The following is a 24023-nucleotide window of genomic DNA, read 5'->3' as shown; positions in this document are numbered from 1 at the left end:
TCCCCTGGCACCCACCTTTTCCCTTATCCTTCCACACCCTGATGACCCCCCTCGATCACCCAATGGCACAAGCCCCTCCCCTCACCCCCTGGTGCCTGCCCCCTCCTCATACGCCTCCCCCCTGCCAACTTCCCCATCCCCCACCAGCCCCTGCCCCTCCACTGCCCACCCCCCATCCCCTGGTGCCAGCCCCTCCCTTCACTCCTCTGACCTCCCTCTGGTGCCTCTCTACCCTCACCCCCATCTGCCCCCTGGTGCCCGCCCCTTCCCTTGCCCCACACTGGGCCCCTGCTGTCCGAGCCTCCCCTCGCCCCCTTTACCTTCTGGGTCCCTCTGGGTCCCATCCCTCCCCTCATCCACCCTCTTCCCCCCCCCAGTGCCCACCCCTCCTTCGTTACCCTCTGCCCCCATAAGGCTGTCCTTCTCCACACCCCTCTCTGCCCCCCTGTGTTCCCATGCTCCATCATCCCCCCCATTCTACCCCCCGTACCCGACCCTCCCCCCTCTGCCCTCCTTGCAGCCACCCCAACATTCACCCCCTCAGCCCTCCTGGTGCCAGCCCCTCCACTCGCCCTCCCCCATACCCCTGGCACCCACCCCTGCTATCCTCACCTTCTCCCCATTAACAACTGCCCCTTTCCTTGCTCCCCTGGTGCCCCCTGGGGTCTGCCTTTCCCCTCTCTCGCCTCTGCCCCCGGTACCTGCCCCTCCCCTCTCTCCCCTTGTCACCTGCGCCTTCCCATGCGCCCCCTTTGCCCACCTGGTGTGCGCCGCTCCCATTGAGATCCCTCTGCCCCGCCTGCCTGCCCCTTCCCTCACCCCCTCTAGTGTCCTGGAGCCAGCCCCACCTTTCACTGCCCCTCTGCCCCCTTGAGCCCACCCCTCCCCTCTTTCCTCCACCCCTTGGAACCCCCCTATTCCCTTACAACTCTCTGCCACCTGGTGCCCACCACCCTCCCCCTCTGCCTCTTGACGTCTGCCCCTTCTCTTGCTCCCCTGTTGCCCCCTGGGGTCTGCCCCTTCCCTCCCCCATCTCCCTTTTAGTGCCCACCACACCGCTCCCTCCCTCCCATGTCTCTGTGGTGCCTGCCCCACCCCTCACCCCCTTTGTCCCCTTGTCACCTGCACCTTCCCCCGCCCCATCCTTGGCCCACCTGGTGCCCTCCACTCCCCTCGTGACCCCTCTGCCACTGGGGGCTGCGCCTTCCCCTGCGTCTTCTGGGGCCAGCCCCTCCTTTCACTCCCCCTCTGCCTCCCTGGGGCTCCTCTTCCCCTTTAGCCCCCTGTCCCCCACCCCTCCCATCACCCCACTCTTCCCCTGGCACCTGCCCCAGCCCTCGCTCTGCCCTCCGGTGATCACCCCTGCCCTAGACAGTCCCGCTGCCCCTGGCTTGTGCCTCACAGCCCCCCCCCTCATTCCCCTGCAAGTTGGAGCCCCCCCATTGCCTCACCCTCCTCTGTCCTCCTGGTGCCTGCTCCTTCCCTTCCCCCACTGACCTTGCACCTGCCCCTCCCCTCTGCCCCTCCTCTGCCTCTCCCAGCATCAGCCTGTCCTCTCCCCTGTCCCTGGGCTGCCTTCCCCTGCCCTGCCCCCGCTGACACCTTCCCACCCCTCCCCTCCCCCACTCCTGCTCTCCTTCCCCTCAAGTTCACTCCCAGGGGCAGACGGGCCCTGACTCCCCTTAATGGGCAACAACCCCCCCCCCAGCCATTAACGGGGACGCAGGTTAATTTCCCTTTGATCCCCGTGACCAGCCCCTGCCCCGGCCCTGACTCTGTGACTCTCTCCCCAGTGGACGTGACTCTGGATCCAGACACGGCAAATCCCGAACTCGTCCTGTCTGAGGATCGGAAACGTGTGAGACGTGGAAACACACGCCAGGATCTGCCCGACAATCCTGAGAGATTTGATACTTATCCCTATGTGCTGGGCGCTGAGGGGTTCCCGGATGGGAGGCGTTACTGGGAGGTGCAGGTGGGAGACAAGACTAGCTGGGCTCTGGGGGTTTGTAGGGAATCTGTGAACAGGAAGAGGCAGGTCACACTCACACCTGAGGATGGATACTGGGCCGTGTTGCTGAGGGATGGGGGATACGAGGCCCTCACCTCCCCCTCGACCCCCCTCCCCGTGAGCGTCAGGCCCAGCCGGGTGGGGATTTTCCTGGACTATGATGCGGGCGAGGTCTCATTTTACAATGTCACTGACAGGTCCCAGCTCTTCACTTTCACCGACACCTTCTCCGGGACGCTTCACCCTTATTTCTATCCTGGTCCCAGTACTGGGGGTAAAAACGCGGCTCCCCTGATCATCTGCCCGGTCCCAGCCCAGGCCGGAGGGAATCTCTGTCCCTGACAGTGACACCCGCGGCAGAGACTGTCCCCTCCCAGTGCTGAGCAGCCCCCAGGCCTGTGCCCAGGGGAGGGGCTAAAGGGCATCACCTGCCCCCCGACCCGCCCCTGAGTTCCCAGCACCATGCCTGTCACAGAGGGGAGGGGAGAGGGTCAGAGAAGGGGCTGGGGGAGCTAGCTGCTGGGCTGAGGGGCAGGGCAGGGGGTGTGTGGGTTGGGTGGGGGCAATGTCAGGGGTGGATGCTGATGGTGGGGGTGGAGAGGGGGCTGCATCAGCAGGAGGGGAAGAGCCCAGCTGACATGAGGAAGACTCTGGGGGATGTAACGAGGAGTAAGGGGAGAGGCCCCAAGGAGGAAGAGCCCCTGGCAGCAATAACAGGGGTGGGGGGAGTCCAGTGAGTGCAACGGGGCCAATGAGCGAGGGGAAGGTCCCGGCATTTCCTGCCCTAGGGCAGTCTCTGCCCATAGCAGGAGTGAAACAGCCACAGGGGCAGCATGGGGGCAGGGGTGAGAGCGCTGGCGCCCTGCTGTACGGGTCTGCGCTGCAGCCTCAGCCTGTGGGGTGAGCTGGTCCCAGCGCGATTGGGGGAGGGTGGGGAGAGCTGGAGGAGGGGATTTGGTAGCTGGGCCAGGGGAAGGGGGGTGAGAGCCCAGCCCCAGGGCTGTGTGAGCGAGGGGTCAGGCTGGGTGAATGGGACCCACTCACAGGAAGGAACCCAGGCAGCTTTTCCCCCCTCCCCATGTTTTTGCCCCACCCCGCTGCAGTGCGAGAAACGGCTCCTGGCACAGGGTGATCCCATTAGGAAACACAGACAGCTCGTGTCTTTTGCTGCCCCATCACATGTTGCTGCCCCTGTCACCTTTCCCCATCCCCTGGCCCAGGGGTAGCAGATGGTGACAGACGGGATCAGTCATTCCTCTCAGAATATTCTACCCTGTGAAATCTCAATGTAAAATATGGAGAGAAAGGAAAAAGAGAGATTGTGCTAATTTAGGAAATATTTTTATTGTAACAAGGTTTGAATACAGGAATAATTTACATTTCAACAGTATTTCAAAAACAAGCATCTGAACGTATTTCTGGAAATGGAATTATTGACTTTTATTTTTTATTCTTCCCTGAAATCTACATTAAACTTTAAACTTCTCTATTAGCACCATTTTTATTTCAACTCTGTCATTTCACGAAATCCAAAATTTTTGTCTTATCAAAATAATGACTACATTGGCAGACTGGATTATTCAGTTGCAATGTACAGGCGTCATAAACATCAAAACTAGAGATGTGTGCAGCTGCTCTCTCTCAGTATTGTCTTGACTGTTTCCCCTGGAAGGCAGGACACATGCACCTTCCTCCTGCAGGATTTGCACTGCACATTTGAAAAGCAATATGGTGAAAAAATAATGACATAAATAACCAAATATTTCAATTTACTCAGCAGATTCTATAATAACATTCCTAGAACATCAGCTAGAATTAATTCATGTCATTTTTAACTTTCTAGCTACATATAATCAGCTATATCTGACCTTCCTTTTCTTGTTCTCCTTTTCACATCAATTAACACAACATGGTCCCAAACCCCAAATGCTATTTTCCCATACACAGATCTCTCTTCTACCACAACCTTTTTCATTTGTTTTTCTATAGAAATATTATTTGCAGCCAATGTGCTGTCAGTGGCCACTGTTGGTTCCACGGGCTCTTTGTGTTCTTGGTGATGAGGACACAAGAAATGCCGTTTGGTAAAGAAATAGAGAGGGACTTGTATGCCTGAACTGAATAATCACCAGTTAACTGAACTGTAGTAAAGACACTGACTTAAAGAGACTTACCATGCAATTCCGTGAAAGTTCATTGGGAAGCCTTTTTTCTCAGGCATTAGTCCAAAGGGGGATATTTTGGGTGTCATGTGAGATTTAGAGCACAAAGAAAATAAATTCATCCCAATTGCTCTGGGTTCTGTCCACCATCTTCTGGAATGTTCTGTAAAAATAGTGATTGATTGGTCTCATTTCTTGACATTAGTGATTGCACTTAATTTCTTGAAGGGATCTTTGAGTAGAGATATGAGGGGAGGCACATCACATGGCATTGCTACAAGTCCTTTTTTGTTTTAACCTTGATGCAGTAGGAACATTCGCAATGTAATTCAATTTTTTAGATTTATTCAAAACATTCAATTCATGGGAGAGTTCTCTCCTTACCTTGATTATTTGAAAATAAACACCCTAAAGTTATCATGGGATGGATTCATTTGGCTTTTCATCCAATCTGCTGGTTTCTAGGTGGCATGGGCTGGTGACGCTCTGTGTTATTCCTAGTTTTTCACACAGGGAAAAGTTAAGCTGAAAATAGATAATTTTTCCATTAAATTTTCTTCAGAAATACCTGTGTTCCTCTCCCTATTTCCCACTGAAATTATGGGTAATTACGGAGGTTTCTTATCCAATCTTATTGTGTTATTGCATGGGTCAATATGTTGGTAAGCAGATTAATATATAAAATATTTTTACAGTCCACGAGGATACCTGCACCAAGTGTATTTCCTACTTTTTATGCTCCAGATGTGTCACTACGTAACAGCAGTTATGTGGAGCTTCCCTCCTGCTCCCTGGCCCAGCCTTTTATGCTGCTGCTTTCTTCTCAGCACAACCCAGCTGGTGATCTCGTCACCTCACCAGGCTACCTCAGACCCTCCACCTCTAACCACAGCAACCAGGGGGCCGGCCCAGCCTGTTCCAGAAGTACTGAAAAGTCCAGTACTCTGGGGATGTGTCAGTGGCCACTCTACTTGTCTACACAGGTGGGTTAAACTGGATTAAATTAATCTGATTTTAAAACATAGGTGTGCACATGCCACAATCCTTCACAGCACACTAATTCTGCATTTATTGTGAGCTCTGGAGTCCTCTTGCAAAGTGGACTACCTGTGCCGCGGATCGAGTTATATCCGTCGATGGTTTGTGTGCACAATACTACCGCATACCCCTGTGGCAGTCCTCCAATGGCTATCCCACACTGCTTTGCATGCATTACTGAACTGTTTACCCGCGTGCCCTCTGGGTGTCTACTTCCCAGGATGACCCATCACTATTTAAAAGTTGGCAGAGGCCAAATTTTTCCCAGTTGCTCCTGGGTTGGAGTCTATCACTATCGCAGCAATATCACTCCAGAAGCCCTACGACATCCCTTGAGCAGCCTCTGGAAGCCGTGCTGAGACCTCGGATAGCATCACCAGCCGGGAAGAAGTGTTGGTCCAGGAAGCTCTCGAGGCCAGGCCCTGCAGTAGAGATCTGTCTGTGGACATGGCTAAGCTGATGTGTGTGAGGGGCCATGACTGGGATGCTGCCCAGGGCTTGATAAAGGAATTTCACCATAAAGGGATAAAGGTCACGCCACAGACAGTGACCAGCGCAAGACAGACCTTTATCTGCCCCTGAGAGGGGCCCACTCAGCATTACCCGGCGGCAGGGCTATGTCTGTGCAGTAGGAGGAGGGGGTAATACAGGGAGGAGGTTTGGGGGATTCCGAGGTCACCTCAGGGCCATTAACGGTGATAGCTGTCTCCTGGGAGCAGTGTGGGGGCAGGGTGAGAGCGCCGGGGCCCTGCTGTATGGGCCACTCTGCGCTGCAGCCTCAGCCTGTTGGGGGAGCTGGTCCCAGCGCCATGGGGGGAGGGTGGGGAGAGCTGGGGGAGGGGATTCGGTAGCTGGGCCAGGGGAAAGGGGTGAGAGCCCAGCCCCAGGGCTGTGTGAGCGAGGGGCCAGGCTGGGTGAATGGGACCCACTCACGGGAAGGAGGAAGGAGCCCAGGCAGCTTTTCCCCCTTCCCTATGGACTTGCCCCACCCCAGTGCAGTGCGACAAACAGTTCCTGGCACAGAGTGATACTAATGTCACCCCTTTGGGGTTTAGAGAGCACGGCCCCTTTACATCTTTGCCCTGGGGGGAGAAGTGCTGATTGCTCAGGAAGAGGAAGTGTTGTTTTCGGGGGGGGAGGGTAGCGGCGAGAGGGGTCTGGAGAGTGACAGGGTGGCTGGGGCTCCTGAAGAAAGGGATCACAGAGCAAAGCAGCCGAGAACCTGCCCAAAGCCTGGGAGGGACAGAGCAGCCGGAGCCAGGAGGGGCACCGTGCCAAGGGGGAATCACCCGAGAAGCACACACTGGAGCTGGACCCAATATTATCTTTGTCGCCCAGAGCTCTATGGGCCCGTGAGTGCTGGGGTTTGTGCCCTTACATTGGGAATAAGGAGGGAGGCTGTGGCTAAGTGGGGAGGAAGTCGCTCTGTGTGGGTTTGCAGAGAGCGTCAGAAGAGGGCACCGGAGGGGTTTGCTGAGGAAAGTTCACTGACACTGAAGACGACCAGGAGCACCCAAGATTCCCCATCGGACTGGAACTTTGTCCTGGACTCCTGAACTCTGCGTGCAGATGTGTTTCTTGGTGGCTGCCCTTTCAGTCTGTGGTACACAGGGCCTGAGGGGCTCTTTGTGTTCTTGGTTATCAAGACACAACAAATGTAGGTTGGTAAAGAAATAACTGAATATTCACAAATTAACTTAATTGTGTTAAAGACCCTGGCACTTAAAGACACTTACCATGCAATTCCGTGAAAGTTCATTGGGAAACCTTTCTTCTTCTTCATACATCAGTCCAAAGGGTGATATTTTTGTGGTCATGTGAGATTTAGAGCACAAAGAAAATAAAGTTGTTCCAAGAAATGTATCCAATTGCCCTGGATTCTGCCCACCATCTCCTGTAATGCGCTATAAAAATACCAATTCAGTGGCCTAATTTTTGAAATTAGTGATTGTACCTAATTACTGGAAGGGATAGCTGAGCAGAGTACAAGGGGAGGCACATCACATGGCATTGCTATGAGTACTTATTTGTTTTCACCTTGATGCAGTATGAACATTGTCAATGTAGTTTAATTTTGAAGATTTATGCAAAATATTCAGTTCATGGCACAGCGCCCTCTCCTTATCCCTTGATTATTGGAAATTAAATCCCCTAAAATTACCCTCTGATGAATTCATTTGACTTTTCATCCCGTCTGCTGGTTTCTAGGTGACATGGGCTGGTGAGCTACATGTTAATCCCAGTTTTTCACACGGGGAAAGGTTAAGCTGAAAATAGATATTTTTTCCATACATTTTCCTTCAGAAATACCTGTGTTCCTCTCCCTGTTTCCCACTGAAATTATGGTAATTACTGGGGTTTCTGATCCAATCCTACTGCATTATTACATGGGAAAATATGCTGGTAAGCAGGTTCATGTACAAAATCATTTTTGGTAGCTGAAGAAACATAAAAATGTGTTGTCAACAACAAATTACAGCACAAACTCTCCCAGCGACAATGGTGGGGATGTTCATTTGTAAATAGCTGGCTGTGAATGGACTCTCCCATCAGCTCCTGGAGTCCCTGGCTGACAGGTCCTCTTTGTGAATTAAGCAGCACGTACAGTGCACCCGGCTACCTGCACCAAATGTCTTTATTACTCTTTATGCTCCAGGTGCATTACCACATGGCAGCAGTTATGTGGAGCCCCTTCCTTCTGCCTGACTCAGCCTTTTACACTGCTGCTTTCTTCTCAGTCACCTCACCAGGCTCCTTAGAGGCACAAGTGATCCTCTCGACCTTTTCAAACCCAAACTACCTCGGTCCCTCCTCCCCCAACTACACCCGGTGACCTGTGTGTTCTCAGTGACCAGGGGGCTGTTTCCAAAGGGCTCAGTTTGTAGCTGGTAACAGCCCCTGTCACACTGCCGTGATTGTTTAGGTGACCAGATAGTGACACTAACGCCAAATATAAATTGCCTCATTATTCAATTCAGAGCCCAGATCTGCCAGTATCCGCTCTAGACATCCATGTCAATATATCATTTCACAGGTCTTCTTCTCCACGTCACGTGCTGTGGTAGTTCTCAGTGGAAATCCTTCCACCTATTTTGAAAAATAGTCTGTAGCTGTCAGCACATACTGGTATCCCTTCTTCATTACTGGGTATGGCCCAGCAATCCATTCCCAGCAATTCTGAGGGTTTAACAACCTATGTGCAAGGATATAGGTGCGAGTTCTAATTTGGATCTTTCCTATGAAATTTTTATAATAATCGCATCTGTAGTAAGCAAAGTCAACGTTAGAATGTGTGGGTTTTGTAACAGTTCATGTCTCCACACAGTCAGAATCTAAGTTTGTGTCTTTTTTCAAAAGTAAATCAATACAATACAGGCCAAAGTGCTGCAAGTGAAAACTTGAATAAATGCGCTATGCAGTAATTGCTTCCCTGTGTCATCCATTCATACATTGGTGCTCTTGTTAAAGGTGATTAGAGGTCTTATCGTAAATTCTGATAATTTAAACAATTAGCTTGGCTAATCTTTAAAAATTTCCATAGGTCTTTTAAAGGCAGTAACTAAGACTATCATGTAGATGTAATAAGCAATTAAAATATTTCTAATGCACTGAGAGTGAAAGCATGATAAAAAGATGGTTACTTACCAGTAACTGCTGTTCTTTGAGACGTGTTGCTCATGTCCATTCCACTATACGTGTGGGCACACCTCCGTGCACAGATACCCGGAACTTTTTTCCCCTTAGCAGACCCCGTAGAGCCTTATAGAATACTGTATAAGGGGGGGTCTGAGGTCAAGACCCTAATCTTGGAGACCCTCCTGGCTGAGGCAATGGCCACCAGGAAGGCTACCTTCCATGACAGCATGAGCAGGGGGCATGAAGCTATGGGGTTGAAGGGGGGCCCCGTGAGTCTCGAGAGGACCAGGTTGAGATCCCAGGGAGGCACCGGGTCACGGACCTGCAGATAAAGCCTCTCCAACCCCTTGAGGAACCTGACCGACATGGAATGGGAGAACAGCGATCTCCCCTCCAGCGGCTGTTGGAAGGCTGAAATGGCTGCCAGATGAACCTTCAACGAGTCCAGCGCCAGACCCTGAAGCTTTAGCTGGAGCAGGTACTCCAGGATCACCTGTATAGGTGAGAGGCTGGGCGGGATGCCCCGGGACTCCGCCCAATAGGTAAACCGCCTCCACTTAGCCCAATACACGACCTGTGTAGAAGGCTTCCTGCTGCTAAGCAGGACTTACTGGACCTGTACCATGCAGACTCTCTCTCCCTCCATCAGCCACAGAGCCACCAGGCCGTGAGGTGCAGGGAGTCCAGGTGTCACAGGCGACCATGGTCCTGGAATAGAAGGTTGTGCCACCTCGGGAGCTCCAGGGGTGGGGCGATCGAAAGGTCCAGCAGCATGCTGAACCACTGCTGCCTCGGCCAGGCTGGAGCGATCAGCATACGTCCACTCTGTCCCTCTTTATTTTCAGCAGGACCTTGAGCAGGAGCGGAATGGGCAGGAACATGTACATGAGGTTCCCTGTCCAGTCCATGAGGAACGCATCCGAAATTGACCTGGTCTCTGGACCCCAGAGGAGTAGAACTTCGGACACTTCTTGTTCCAGGCCAATCAGAACAGGTCCACTTGGGGAACACCCCACTTCTGGAAGATCATAATGTTGGCCTAATCCTGTTTTCATGAAATACATGAAAGAACAGAGCCACAAACACCCCGCCCCCACTTTCTACCAAGAGGCACTTCAGCCTGATACATTGTAACTTTAATCAAAAGCTAAAACCTCAACTGACTCATATTGTTCTACCCTTTGAAATGTTCACTTCAGTCTTTTTGAAATATCCATTTACTGCATAATAATTCATCTGTCTGTACTTTCTATAATTCTATTTGTTTTAAGATTGTTTGTAAAACCATCCACTGACCATTTTATCTGTTAATTTTACCCACTTTCAATATATTTGTAAAAACCCTATTTTAAGTATAGGAAGCCACACTGTGAAATGTAATATATCGACCTCATTGTAAAAAACACTGGCAAAAATGAAATAATGTTTGCTTTAAAAATAATATGTAAATTCTTCAACTAGGAGTTGGCCCTGAGTGATTGAAGTGTGAATGGCTGAGCAATTGAGGTGGGTGTAGACAAAGAGAGTGATTGAACAATTGGTCTGAGTAAGGGATGTCGAAACACGATGAAGAAAACACCAGCCTCACCTCAAACGTTTGTGGGAGGAAGAAAGGAGTGAAGATAATAACTTTTACCACTCAACTGGCCGAAGAGGAGCCCACCCTGATAACTTTGGAGTCAGCCCATTTCAAAGAACAAAATCTGATCAGGCTTGCAGCAATGTGGGTGATTAAGGATCACACTAAATGCAGATGCAGCATGACAGAACAAAAACCCATAGACTGACATGGGGTCTTTTCCCTATAAAATGGGACAGAAAGATGAAGGCTGGAGCTTCGGGTCTACATCACCAACCAGCAGGAGTACCGATGCGCATCGGCAGAACCTTGCTCCTCACCCTCGTGCTACCTGGTCAGTGACTACCACGAGCACCAAGAGACTGGTAACTATAACATCTGTGAGACCCCTGTGTATGTTTGTCTGTCTCTCTCTCTCTGTGTATGCCTGTCTGTGTGTATGAGTGTGAATGAACGTATCAATTGAAACATGTGTCAAGGAAGTACATTTTATTAACAAGAGTCTCTGTATTTCTAATCACTAGGTAAAGCACAATATTGATATTGTTACAGTGTTGATGCTGTTTTCTTGGTATTTGCTTTATTGATACTATTTACCACATTTCTGTATTCACAATAAACGTGGCTTGTTGCCTTATCCCCTGAAAAAAAAAAGTCCTGTAATATTTGTTATTTGGATAACATTAATTGGTGGAGAATGCGAAGGGGGAAATGGTAAGCATACCATGGTTAGTGTGAATATTGGGGGTGCACACCCAACAAAATAATGTTTCCAACAGTGTATGTCTGTTGAAGAGCCTCAGACAGGGCTCTGTAGCTGTCCTGAATCAAAGCACATTAGAAATCCACTGTGCATTAACAAAGTATTTTTGCAGTCCCCTGGGATAAGAAACTGGTTGCCATCAACCAGAGGACAGACAAAAATCCAAAAATATATTTAAGAAAAAACAAGCCAAAAGCCCACCCACAGGGGGGAATTTATAATCCCGACCTCTCTGCCATTTATACAAGAGGAGACTCCCTTCTCCTCCGCTTTGCAAAAATTTGGTCCCAATCCGTGGACTAGACAAGCGTTAGCAGACATCCACACAATTTCCAGTTTAGAGGATAAATTGGCCCAATACTTGGTTGTATACAACCCTTCCAGCGCTGCAAAAAGAGACTCGGCTGCTGTCTGGCTTCTGTGAGTGGCATGTAATGATTCTTATCTGCGTTTGGCTGAAGCCCAGGAGACAATAATGCCTCTTGAGGAAACGTTAGATAAAACTCATTCAGAAGCAGAATATTGGAAAGCAGCTGCCACAGGGACTCAGAGACAATTGAATTCCTTGCAGAATCCTTGATCTCCCATTTAAAACAAAAATTGTGTTTCGCAACCCCGACAAATTGTGGCTGACACTGCAGGTAATAGGGATCGAGGGGAACAGGATCAAGCCCTCACATTTGAACAAGATTGTGGGGGGCGCTATGGGATGACATGGACCCAAGTTTAGATCCCAGCTCGAGCCCCTCCCAAGCGGATGTGGCAGTTGTTACTCAGACTGCCGTCCGTACCACGGACCAGCCTGGAGCCGCAGTAATAACCACCAGAACCTCGGTCCCTTCGTCTGTTTCAGACATTCAAGCCCTGAAAGCACACATCGGTCCCTTAAGGAAACATAACTTTGCTGATTGGATTTGCCGGGCATTCCTAATGATCTCTCAGGAAAATCTGAACCGTACTGACAAAGTTGGTAAGTTAAAATGGGTACATGTTGCACAAATTAAATTGTTTGCTTAAATAACCTTTATCATTAACAGATAACCCCAGACCCAGAATCCGGAAACCCGGACGATTCCTGCAAACCCAGAGTCATGGAAGCTGCAGTTCACCATCGTGGTGTTCTTCGTTTTGTTTTGTTTGTTTGTTTCTTTATTATTATTATCCTCATAGGGTGGGAGTCCTGCACCAGAAACTGACCAGCGCTCGGACGATGCTCTATTAACAGACCCCGAACGCCACCTACTGACGAAAATGGGAATCGCGTATGAATGTTACAGATAGGCTTTCATCCTCTTACAGCTCACCACTACACACACTCATTCTGGGACACCAGAACTCCCCGCCGTAACCCGATACAGATTAAATAACGCAGAGTTCTATGACCAGAGCTGGTTGTTGGAGGAAGATCCCACAATTTTAATTTCCTGGCTTAACGCTAAATCAAACCAGCTATTAATACCCCTGGGGAACACACGTGTATGTATGGGAAGGACCCACAACATTTACTGCATAATTCAAGTCTGTCTTTACTTTCTATAATTCTGTTTGTTTTAAGATTGTTTGTAAAATCATCCATTGACCATTTTATCTGTTTTTTACCCACTTTCAATATATTTGTAAAAACCCTATTTTAAGTATAAGAATCATAGAATCATAGAGTTGGAAGGGACCTCAGGAGGTATCCAGTCCAACCCCCTGCTCAAAGCAGGAACAACCTCAGCTAAATAATCCCAGTGAGGATTTTGTCAAGCCACATCTTAGAAACCTCTAAAGATGGAGATTCCACCACCTCCCTAGGTAACCCATTCCAGTGCCGAAGAGGAGCCCACGCTGATAACTTTGGAGTTAGCTCACTTCAATGAACAAAATCTGATCAGGCTTGCAACAATGTGGGTGATTAAGGATCACACCAAATGCAGATGTAGCATGACAGAGCAAAAACACATAGACTTACATGGGGTCTTTTCCTTATAAAACGGGCCAGAAAAATGAAGGCTGGAGGTTCGGGTCTACATCACCACACCAGCCAGGAGTACCGATGCGTATCGGCAGAACCTTGCTCCTCACCCTTGTGCTACAGTCACCTGGCCAGTGACTATCACAAGCACCAAGAAGCTGGTAACTATAACATCTGTGAGACCCCTGTGTATGTTTGTCAGTCTCTCTCTGTGTGTATGAGTGTTTATGAAAGTATCAATTAAAACATGTGTCAAGGAAGTATACTTTATTAGCAAGAATCTCTGTATTGGTAAAGCACAATATTGATATTGTTACAGTGTTGATCCTGTTGCCCTGGTATTTGCATTATTGATACTATTTACCAAAGTTCTGTATTCACAATAAACGTGGTTTGTTGCCTTATCCCCTGAAAAGATCCTGTGATATTTGTTATTTGGATAACATCTGTGTGCAGCAGCCACGAACAGCCCCATGGAACCAGCGTCCAGTGCGATGGACAATTTTTTTCCCAAGTATTTTTATCTTTGTACGTGTATTTCAGTATCTGGAAAATGTTACCACAAAAGTGTCCTGGTTTTTAATTTTTAAAATATAGTCTCCTTGGTGCTGGAGTACAGCAGATGCTTTAGCAACAGCGATAATTAAAGCCACCTCTGTCTCCAGTCTAAATCCACTTAATTCTAACTCTGAATCTTTCTGCCTTGAGCTAAAATGTCCTGGAACTGCTCTGTGCTTGTCCAGTTTGGGCTAAAAACTGTTCTGCCCTTTAGACTAAAGATGCAGGGGAGGGAGGCAGAGAGATAGCTAAAATTACAGGTTATAATGGAAATAAATGTGTTTATGGAGTGATTCAGTCCCGTGGCTGTTAACAAAAGGGAAATTATAACGAGGTGGAAAGAAACTGGTGGCTAAGAGCTGACAAGAGACAGGGTGAATTACACAGGAAAAAACACTGAATCGGTGAGAAGATATAGTTTGACACATTATAACCTCACAAAATGAGGTATTAGAAACCGATACCCCATCTCTATAATGAGACACACTCGGGTTCTCATGCTTCAACGACACATGCTGCAACATAACCACAATCAGTTGCAATAAGAGAAACTGAAAGCCCATCTCTATAATGAGGTACTCTGGAGGTCTAATTACTCTCACACTTGAACCATGCAATACATACGCTCTGTTTTACAAGCCATAACGCTGTTTTTGTGTCTAGACGCTCAGCTCAAGGGATAACACTGTACGTCCCCAGAGGCACAGGTACCACTGAGCACACAAGGAAGGAGGAAGGCAAGGACATGCACTGGACCTGTTTCACTGTAGCCTTGCACCTGGTGCAGTTTTCAACCTGTTCAAAGTAATTGTAAAATGCAGCCAAGCCAGAGAAGTTGAACTTAGCAGGGGTAGAAATGATTGATTGCCCAAGGGGGAAGGCCAAGGGTGAATGGGGACCCAGCCTGGCTAAAGGTCAAGTAGCAACAGTGTATTCACGCCAAACAGAGACCGGCCAGGACGGAGGAACCAGGCCTAGTCAGGCAAATGGAAGAGAAGCAGAATTCTGTATGGACATTTCTCAGCTGAGAGGCAATTGGAAGAGCGAAGAGCCAAAGCCACAAACACGCCCCAGGAAGCTGTCGGTGTCTCTTGGCTGCTGATGCCCTGCAAGCAACAGGGCTTGGTGTGCTGGGGACGGGAGGTGTGTGTGTGTGTGTGTGTGCGTGTGTGAAAGGGCTTAAGGGGGGGAGGGGGAGGTTAGGGCAGGGAGAGAGCTGTGTCTGTGTTGGGCTGATTTTACCCCTTTCCCCGTGGGCGGCCAATCAGAGCCGGGGGAGGAGTCGAAACCGTTTGTAGCTGAGCTGCTCCAGTCCGCTGTAAACAGAGCCGTTCTCCTCCCCCCGGAGACTGGCGGGGCTCCGCTGTTCTGGTCAGACTTTGGCCCCGGGGCTGCTCTGCAAACCCCGGTGGAATTAACCCTTCCGTAGCTGCCTGTCCTGTCCTGCGCGGAGCTGGCCGCGGGGCTGCGGACCAGGTGAGCAGGGAGCTGCAGACGGGGTGGGGGAGTCGGGCCGGTGCACCGGCTACGTCCTGCCTCCCCCTGCTGTGTCTCTGTGGATCCAGTTTAGCTCCCAGCTCCGAGCCAGGGTTGCAGGGAGAGCTGGGGCGCGCGGGCATCCCTGGGCAACCAGCCCATGTAAATCCCCCCAGTCCGGCTCGGTCCCCCCCCCCCCCCATCCCGCCTTGCGCGCTGCCCGCCCCCAGCCGCGGGGATTACACCGCGCGGAGAAATCGCCCTTGAAGGCAGCACCGAACAGTCGGGGAAGCGACTCTCTGGTTTGCTGGCCCCGTCCCAGGCCGGGTGCGGCGGGCGCTGGGTCGGCGAAGCGCGTGTGGACCAGGCAGGGCAGGATTGTCACCGGGCAGCGTTTTCTACCCCGCGGGGCAGGGGCAGTGACGGGCCAAGGGGCCGGGCAGGGAGAACCGGGCTCCCTGCATGCGCCCAGGGGACTCGTACTGGGGGAACTGCTGCACTTTCTCCTCCCGGCTCCCTCTGCCCGGGCAGGTGATGAACAGGCCGGGCAGGATTCGGTGTGTCTCGGTCCATGTTGGCAAACGGCGATTTCGCCGCACGCGAACCGACGGGGGAAAATTGCTGTTGATGATCAAACAGTACAGCTCGGTACCGTGGGAAAAGTGCTGCGAGAGACTTTAATAAAGCCACAATCCAGGGTTAGACTTGTGAGCTGGGCTGGTTACAGACGGGCTAGGAACCGGATGGTAAAACCAGGGATGGTTTGTGGCTAGAAGGACATGCGGGTTCCGTATTTTGACATGTGATGTTGACAATATCCGGTTTAGTGGTTTACACAGCGGTTACTTTTGGAACCTCAACGTTTCCTGTCACTAAATAATTGTCTGCTCCGCCCCCTTGACTTTGTGCCACTGTGAAAATTTAAATGGATCGGAAAAAAATTCTTTAAAAATCAACATCAGCGTTCTCCATTGAGATGTATAAAGAGAGAAACATGGAATTCTGCCAAGCCTGGTTATGAGACAAAATAGGGACTGTCGAGCAATTCCAGATGAAATGAGGTAGCAGTTACACACCCCATATTTGTCCCACTGATCTGCTAATACCTAGAGAAGTTATCAGATGGGTGTGTGTAGTTAACTACCTTCTATTAATTGATTGATGGATCTGTTCGCTTATTGCCTAACTGATTGAAATGACATTGCACATCCCTTTCGCTAAGGGGGTGGATGTTATCAAATCCATTTTGTAATGGCTTTCATTCTGCTTCCCCAAAAGCCAGATCTGAGCCACTCCCCTCTAATTTGAAAAGGTGGCAAATTCCAATCTGATGAAAGGGAATATGTTTTCGTACAAGGCTCTACTAGCCTGTGGAACTCCCTGCCACAAGATCTCATGGATCAATCTTTTCTGAATCCTGCCAAGCTCTTGGCATTTAGAGGGATAACGGGACCATCCAGCATTATAACAGCCAGTATTGCAAATTAACCTGGAGTGGGAAGGGCTCTAAACCCTCCTGTGGCAAGGTACAAGGCCCAGCTTCTAACCAATGGGAATGAGGGAGGAATCTGTCCCAGGGTCAGGTTATTCCATTACTGTCCACTACAGGGGTGTCCTGCCCCTTCCTCTGAAGCAGCTGGTGCTGGCTGCTATGAAAGATGGGGTGCTCACCTCAGATCTACTCAGCTGAGAGCTCTGTTGCTGTCATAAGTCTCAGCTGGGAATCTCTGTGTCTGGTGCTGCTCTCCCAGTCTCTGTCCTGCCATGGTGCTGGGACTTCATGGGGCATCCCCCAAGGGCAGAAAGCGGGAATGGCCAATCCACATGTGAAATTCCCGGCTCTCCCATAGAACCCTAACTACTTCTTGTAAACTACTTCCATAAGGGGGAAGCGATCAGTCCTGTCAGTTCAGGATCTGGCCCCGCTCTCTCCACATGGCAGTAACTCCAGCCCAGCACATGCATCGGTGTGGTTACGTTTGTCAAGTGCTTTGGGATCCTTCAGATGAAAATTGCTCTATGGAAACCAGGGCAGTGCTAGCACCGGCAGCTATAAATGACCTGTGGTGCCTGGCTATGGCTGGATGGATCAAACAGCAAGTCAAGCGAGCCAGAATAACCCTGACCCTTCTCTCCACAAGCAAACCCTCCAGTACTGACCAGACAGGGTTTCGGCAGAAAGAAACACACAAGGAAGATTCGGCAACCTGGAATTGGTTTGGTCAGCGCCTGCTCAGGCCAGGGTGACTCTGGGGATAAAAGCTGTGTCAAGGATACCTCAGTTCATTCAAATACAGCTCAGTCCCAGCCTGGCTTCTTGGGGTATTCGTGCAAAACTCACAATCAAATTATATTTGAAAAGGGGGTTTCTTTGATCACCCCACGTAGCCAAACTGCGCTTGAGGCGCAATCGAGGGAGCTGCTTTGTAGTTGTCCTTCAGAAGGGCTCGGCCAGCACTGCCGGACCCACTGTGAACAGAGCCTTGGTCATTGCGGGAAGGTGCTTCACATGTGAACATGTCTCTGGTTTTGGAGTCCACGTCTCGTTACCAGACAGACAAAGTGTGGAGTGAGTCGTGTCCTGTTGAGAAGATGGAGCCGGATCCACTTCTGGGTTCCCAGGAGGAAACCCAAATGAAACAAATGGAAACAACTCATGAGATCATCCCTCCAGAGGGTGGGAAGAGCAGGAAAGCTGGTCGTACAGGTATAGCTGCCTCTTTGGGATCTTCTTACACCTCTCCTGTCCAAGTAGAACTTGCAATGACTCACCTGATGGCCTTTGCCTCTCTCTAGGGGCGCCATGTAAAAGATACTTAAGTCAGCTACTCCCTGCAATATACTACTTTTTCCATTTGTGTCCCTCTAAAATATTTTGACCTGGGGTGTGGACTCCTTTGAAAATCTTAGACCTAGTTTGCAGACCTCCAGAGCTCTGCAGACCTCTGGTGTTGAAAGCCAATGTACTACTGCCTTTAGCTCAGGCAGGAGCGGTCTCTCTCTTTAGATCCAGAGATCCCTGCTTAAGTGCCTACATATTCATTCCACTTCAATGCAAGACAGGCTGGTCAAATTTCCATCAACAACTTTTTTGTTAACATTTTTCAGGGTTTCTAATGGAAACAGCAAATCTTCATTTCAGATTGAAAAAAATGATTTGTTTTAGGGGCCATTTTGTGTTTGAAACTAAGAGAAGAATCAATTTTTTTTTTAATTCAGAATTTTTGGGGTCTCCTCCCCCCCATTCTCTTCCTTTTTATATAAACATTTTTTCACTGGAAACTTTTTCATGGGGCAGGGGAAATCTCTGAAAACAGGAAGGGGGGAAGCGGTGGGCGGGGGAGTTCATTTTGAGTGTTTTTTTCTAAAAAGCTGAAGTGACTTTTCTCTTATTTGGAATGAAATATTTCACTTCATTCTCTGTTTCTTGCTGTATTTGCAAAATATCTCGTTTTTAAACCAGCTCCAGCTGATGCTGTTCATCATCGCAGGGCCGAGCCCTCCCTGCTATAGCACCATCGTGAGCATTAATGGCTTTTTCCATGACAGGTTTGCTATCTCGGTTGAAAGCAGGGGCACTTCACTGGGGAGTTCCGAGTGTGGTTCTCAATCTCCTCTTCCTCATCATCATCATCCTCATCATCCTCACTGCACAGTCAGGTGAGTCTAGAGCCAGCAGTGACCCTGTCTCTGTGCCTTACATTCAGTGCTGGAAATGTCACAATCCCACCCACCTTCTCCCCTCTACCCCCCGCCTCCACAACCACCCCCCGCTTCAATAGTCACATCGGACTCTTCTGAGCCATGGGGTTTTCTGTAGGGTCTCCCCCACCCCACAGTGCCCAGGTTCCCCTGGCTGTTGGCTCGTGCTGCTGTGTCACCTAAACACACCTGGTTACCCAGGGCTGTGAGTCACCATGTTACCTCTGTCTCCATTGGGAGGGAGTCGCACCTGTGTTCAGCTGGGTGTCCACTCCCTAACACCACCAGCCTTTCAGCCTCTCCTCCAGGCCACCCTGCCTTTGCCTTGCAGGTAACAATAGGTGCACCACAGTCCCCACCTCCCTTTGCAACGTTCCCCTGTGATATCCAGCCCTGACACTGGCTGCTCACAGAAATCCCCGATTTACTAGCTTTACCTTAAATTGCTACTCATATATCATGCACAGCACTTGTGAGCATATCTAATAAAACAAGAGACAATTTATTCAGGAAACAATAAAGATTTCATTAGAATTGAGAGAGCCAGATGGAAACAAATGGTAACAATACAAAATAAAATGCACACCTGGGTCCACACCTACCGTTCCTGTCTAATAAAGCCGCTTTCCCCACAAAGTCCAGTCTTTTGCAGAGCTGGCCAGCTTCGTAGGATCCAAGCCTTCCTGAAAGCTACCCTGCTCCTTCCTCAGTGAAAGGATCCGGAGGATCTTTTCCCCTCCTGTGTTATGTTCAAACAGACTACAGCGCCACCTGGTGGCTGGCCGCATCATCCCAGGAATTCCTATTCTACCTCTAGTATCTCACCTGTATGCGCATGTGGGGCTAAATTTGGGCAACAGCAAAGGAGATATGGTCTGGAAACATGGTGAATAGGTGTTGGCCTCCTTCTGTTGTGGAAGGGGAGAGACACTAACTGACTGTGTGTGGCTGTGAGTGACTGACTTGTCCCCTTGGGTACAGCAAATCTCTTACCTGGTGCTTTCTCATCCCCAGCAAAGAAATGTGAGCTGTGTCCAGCTGATCCTGTCTGCCCAGTGGCCACCTGCCCAGAGGGCTGGCTCGGGTACCTAGGGAAGTGTTACTATTTCTCAGAGGTTGAAGCAAACTGGACCTCTAGCCAGAGCAACTGCGCTGCATTCAACACCTCGCTGGCTGTGATTGACAGTGTTCGGGAAATGGTGAGACCCAGGTTGTGAACTGCATGGGGGGGTGTAGCAAAAGCAGATTTATGCTGGTTTTGCCCTGGGGCTGGCATGGCCCCAGATGCTGCTTGAATTTAAGGCAACATCCCATAGCCGCTTCTACAGCAAAGAATAGCCGGCGTGAAGAATGCTCCAGGCACTGTCCATCCTGCCTGTACACTAGGGACTGTGTGTCAGAGTGCTGTGGGGCTTATATGCTGACCTCAACTGCCGGGGAATTCCCAGTGGAAGAATCCAGTTGCTTTCCAGCCCCTTCTATGTGACAGGAGCAGCATTGCCAACCCAGGTATTTAAAAATCAGCAGTCAGAACCCCCAAAACCATGAGATTGGCTTTAGAAGTATAGCTTTGAAGGCTTTTAATTTGTTTCTAGGTATGAAAACTTTTAGTGGGTCACATTTTCAAGTTTTTCTCTGCCACCATGAGGATTAGAAACTTGTGAAAGAGGAGAGTCTCTTGTAATCACCTGACTCCAGGAGCTGGGGTGTTCAGAAAAGCACCAAACAGCAAGAGATTCTCATTAAAAGTGTGGGACTAGGTAAGAATGCAGGAATGATAAAGGTTTGGAATGAAGCTGGGAATCTGAGCCAGGTAGCTGCCAATTACTAGAGCTGGTTAAAAATTAGAATTTCCATCCTCTGTGAAATTCAGGATAAAAATGAATGTCAAAATATTAATCAGTCGAAGAAGCTGAAATTCAACTTTTAATTTTACATTCAATTCCAAAAATATGTCCAAATGTCTGGTTTTCACATTTGATCAAACCAATTTCTTTTCACACTCACAGATCAAAACATTTTGTTTCAGCATGGTTCAACATTGAACAACAGCTGTGGTTCCTCATGGGAGTTGTAGTTTGGGTGCCTTGTGCCCCCATTCTCCTCTGTGTGCCAGGATCCCTGACTGGACTACATCTCCCATGATGCAGAGCAGTGGCCTAGCCAGTCAGGAAACCATGATGCATTATAAGAGATGTGATCTGGGGGAACCTAGCTCATAGAGGAGAATGGAGATAGCAGGCACCCAAACTACAGCTCCCATGAGGTACCCTGGTAGCTCATCTGGCTACAGACTAATGTTGAACTGACCTGAAACAAAATCACTGCTTAGTGGAAAATTGAAAAATTTCAGTAAAATCGACATTTACCTTTGGAAAAAATCATTTTTGCAGAAAACACTCTTTCCGTCACAGAAATATTTTGATGGAAAAATCTCCCGCCAGCTCTACTAAAGACAACAGACTAGTCTTAGCATGATGTCCACACATCGGCTGATTTCCCTATAGTTCATGGAGTGGATGGGTGTTGTCTTTGAGTCTGGATTGTCATTTCTCTGTGTAGAATTCCCAACCCTGACCACCTGCCCAGCGTCTTGCGTAGCAGCTCAGAGAATCCTGTGCGCACCTGAAATGGTGTGTAATGCACATTTATTTTTATTTTTTTAACCAAGGATTTTGTGATGCGCTATAGAGGCTCCGATGGCTATTGGATCGGCCTCCACAGGGAACCAGGCCAGCCCTGGAAATGGACCAACGGCACCGAATTCAACAACTGGTGAGTCCATCTGAGTTCTTTTAACTCAGTGAATGATGCAGCTCCCATTTAAAATGGAAGACTGGCCTTGTAGTTAAGGCCCTGGGCTGTGACTTGAGTAATTTGGGTTTAATTCCTAGCACTGCCATAGATTTGTTGTGCCACCTGGAGTGTACTGCTCGGGGCTGGATTATCACTGCTAGTTGAAGTTGCTTTAACGGTTGTGTAGGTTTTTTAAATTATGTATTTGTTGCTGTTGCAGGTCTACAATACTGGGAAGAGAAGAATGTGCTTTTATAAGCCACGATATTGTCAGTTCCAGCTGCTCCAGGAAAGGATGCTGGATCTGCAGCAAATAAGCGGAGAAAATGGAAGGCAAAGCAAAGTGGCTGTAACCTGGCTGACATGGGCGTTGGCCTTTTAACGGGGCTTTGCAAAGCTGCCTCAGCAAGTGGGGAAACTTGATGCCAGCAGGCAGGAAGAGAGACGCTGGCTGAAGGACAGACGATATCTCCTCCCCTGGGATTCTCTGGAACCCGTGACCCTCCCAGGCTGCGGGCAGCCCCTGTGTTTAGGTTTCATAACATTTGGAGCCTGCTGCTTAAAATCCATCCATGGCCTTTATATTTATTTTCCAACTGTGCCCTCATTCATATTCCTTTTCCTGCCCAAATGCAACTACCCCTGGCCTGAATTCACCCTTGGTGATCACACAGCCCACGACAATGGGGCAGATGGGCCGTACGCTCTCCATACGATAGCACAGGCAGGTGCATGAGCAGCATGGTGGGACAGGCTCGTAGTAAGGCCTGCTGGGAGAGGAAACGGTATAAAAGCTTGCTTTGGCTGAGAGAAAGAGCAGGTGATGAACAGGCTGGGCAGGATTCGGTGTCTCGGTCCATGTTGGCAAACAGCAATTTCGTCGCACGCGAACCGACGGGGGAAAAGTGCTGTTGATGATCAAACTGTACAGCTCGGTACCATGGGAAAAGTGCTGCGTGAGACACAATCCAGTCACAATCCAGGGATTAAATTTTGGAGCTGGGCTGGTTACAGACAGGCTAGGAAACGAATGGTAAAACCAGGGATGGTTTGTGGCTAGAAGGACATATGGTTTCTATATTTGGACATATGATGTTGCCAATATGCAGTTCAGTGCTTTACACGGCATTTAGTTTTGGAACGCCAAGGTCTCCTGTCACTGTATAATTGTCGGCTTTCCCCCTGGGATATCTTCCCCTAAATGTCTAAATTCCTTTTGCTGGCTCTGAGCTGAGCCAGAACGGACTCCTCGCCCCACAGCCCGATGAGATCTAAGACCTCTGGTCGACTCCAGGCTGGAGCGCGTTTGGGCCTTGCCGTAGCCATGCGGAGTACAGCGACAAAGCTCTCTCCACGCTGGCTGCACAGGAAATGAACATTCAAATTTTCCTGGGCCATAGGGGGAGGGCGAATGTCCAGAGCGGTCTCAACGGGGCATTGGGGGGTACCTCCCGGAGGCCGTTAACGTCGCATTAAGTTACGTCCTGTCTACACTGACGCAAAATCGAGCCAATAAATTTGAATTAGGCACTACGCCACTTGCGGAGGTGGTTTTATTACATCGACTTTTGCCGCGATTTGAGTCGATGGAACTGCGGTGCCAGTGTAGACACAGGGTTACGGAGATCGACGGAAGTGACGTTATGTCGACCTCCGTTGCCACTGTAGGCCAAGCCTAAGACTCTAGCTCTGAGTGTCTCAGATGATGTCTATAACGTCTCCGCCGTCAGATCGACCTATCTGGATCGATTGAGAGGTCAATGAAGACCTGCTCAATCGATCCAGAAGTCAAGGCTGGTAAACCACCCCTCAAGTGGCGAGGCGCTGCCTCTAAGATGGGAACACAGTGCAGTGAAGACGCCATGCAGAGCCAGGCGACACTGCCTCGAAACGCAGTGCAGTGAAGACGCCATGCAGAAGGGAAGCACAGCAATCGAAGGGAGTTATGCAAGCTACTGTGCGTAGCTTGCGTAACTCCCATCGACTGCCGCCAAATCGCCAGGTAAGTGTAGACGAGGGCTTTGACACATTCCCAGCTGCAGATCCCATGGCTGCCACCCTTCTTTGGGATGTGATCCTCCCCAGCCTGGCTGTCTGGAGCCCCAGAACCAGTGCCTCAGTCCTCCCAAGCTCCCAGCTGGTTACATCCACTCTGATAGATTTCCAGGTCTCTAGGGGCACTCTGAGTTCTCGATTGACCCCTTCACAGACAATGTGTCAGGGGAGCCAGGAACATGGGCTTAGCAAAGGGATTTCTTAACCACAGGTACTTGTGTGTTTAAAGAAGCACTACCGAGAGTTACAGAGCTTCACAAAATCACAAACAGTCCTGAGACAAACTGCCC

General features: G+C 49.6%; 1 protein-coding gene across 3 annotated transcripts; it reads left to right on the top strand.

Moving 5' to 3' along the window:
• Positions 1-17740: 17740 nt before the first annotated feature.
• On the top strand, positions 17741-23219 carry LOC137166448 (early activation antigen CD69-like). 3 transcript variants are annotated; one of them, XM_067568177.1, is made up of 5 exons: positions 17741-17887; positions 19897-20081; positions 20269-20391; positions 21574-21657; positions 21899-23219. In XM_067568177.1, exons 1-5 carry the CDS (start codon positions 17773-17775, stop codon positions 22058-22060), a joined length of 669 nt encoding a protein of 222 aa, XP_067424278.1. In that variant the 5' UTR covers positions 17741-17772; the 3' UTR covers positions 22061-23219. The 3 variants fall into 3 exon arrangements, with proteins under 3 accessions (XP_067424278.1, XP_067424279.1, XP_067424280.1); XM_067568178.1 differs by having other exon boundaries at positions 21554-21657; XM_067568179.1 differs by lacking the exon at positions 20269-20391 and having other exon boundaries at positions 21554-21657.
• The last annotated feature ends 804 nt before the right edge of the window (positions 23220-24023 follow it).

Source organism: Emydura macquarii, unplaced genomic scaffold (genome assembly GCF_026122565.2).
Source record: "Emydura macquarii macquarii isolate MOO-44397 ecotype Brisbane River unplaced genomic scaffold, CSIRO-AGI_Emac_v2 contig_2857, whole genome shotgun sequence".
NCBI lineage: Eukaryota > Metazoa > Chordata > Testudines > Chelidae > Emydura > Emydura macquarii.
Note: the sequence above shows the minus strand (reverse complement) of the source record. Positions and strands in the feature narration are given on the sequence as shown.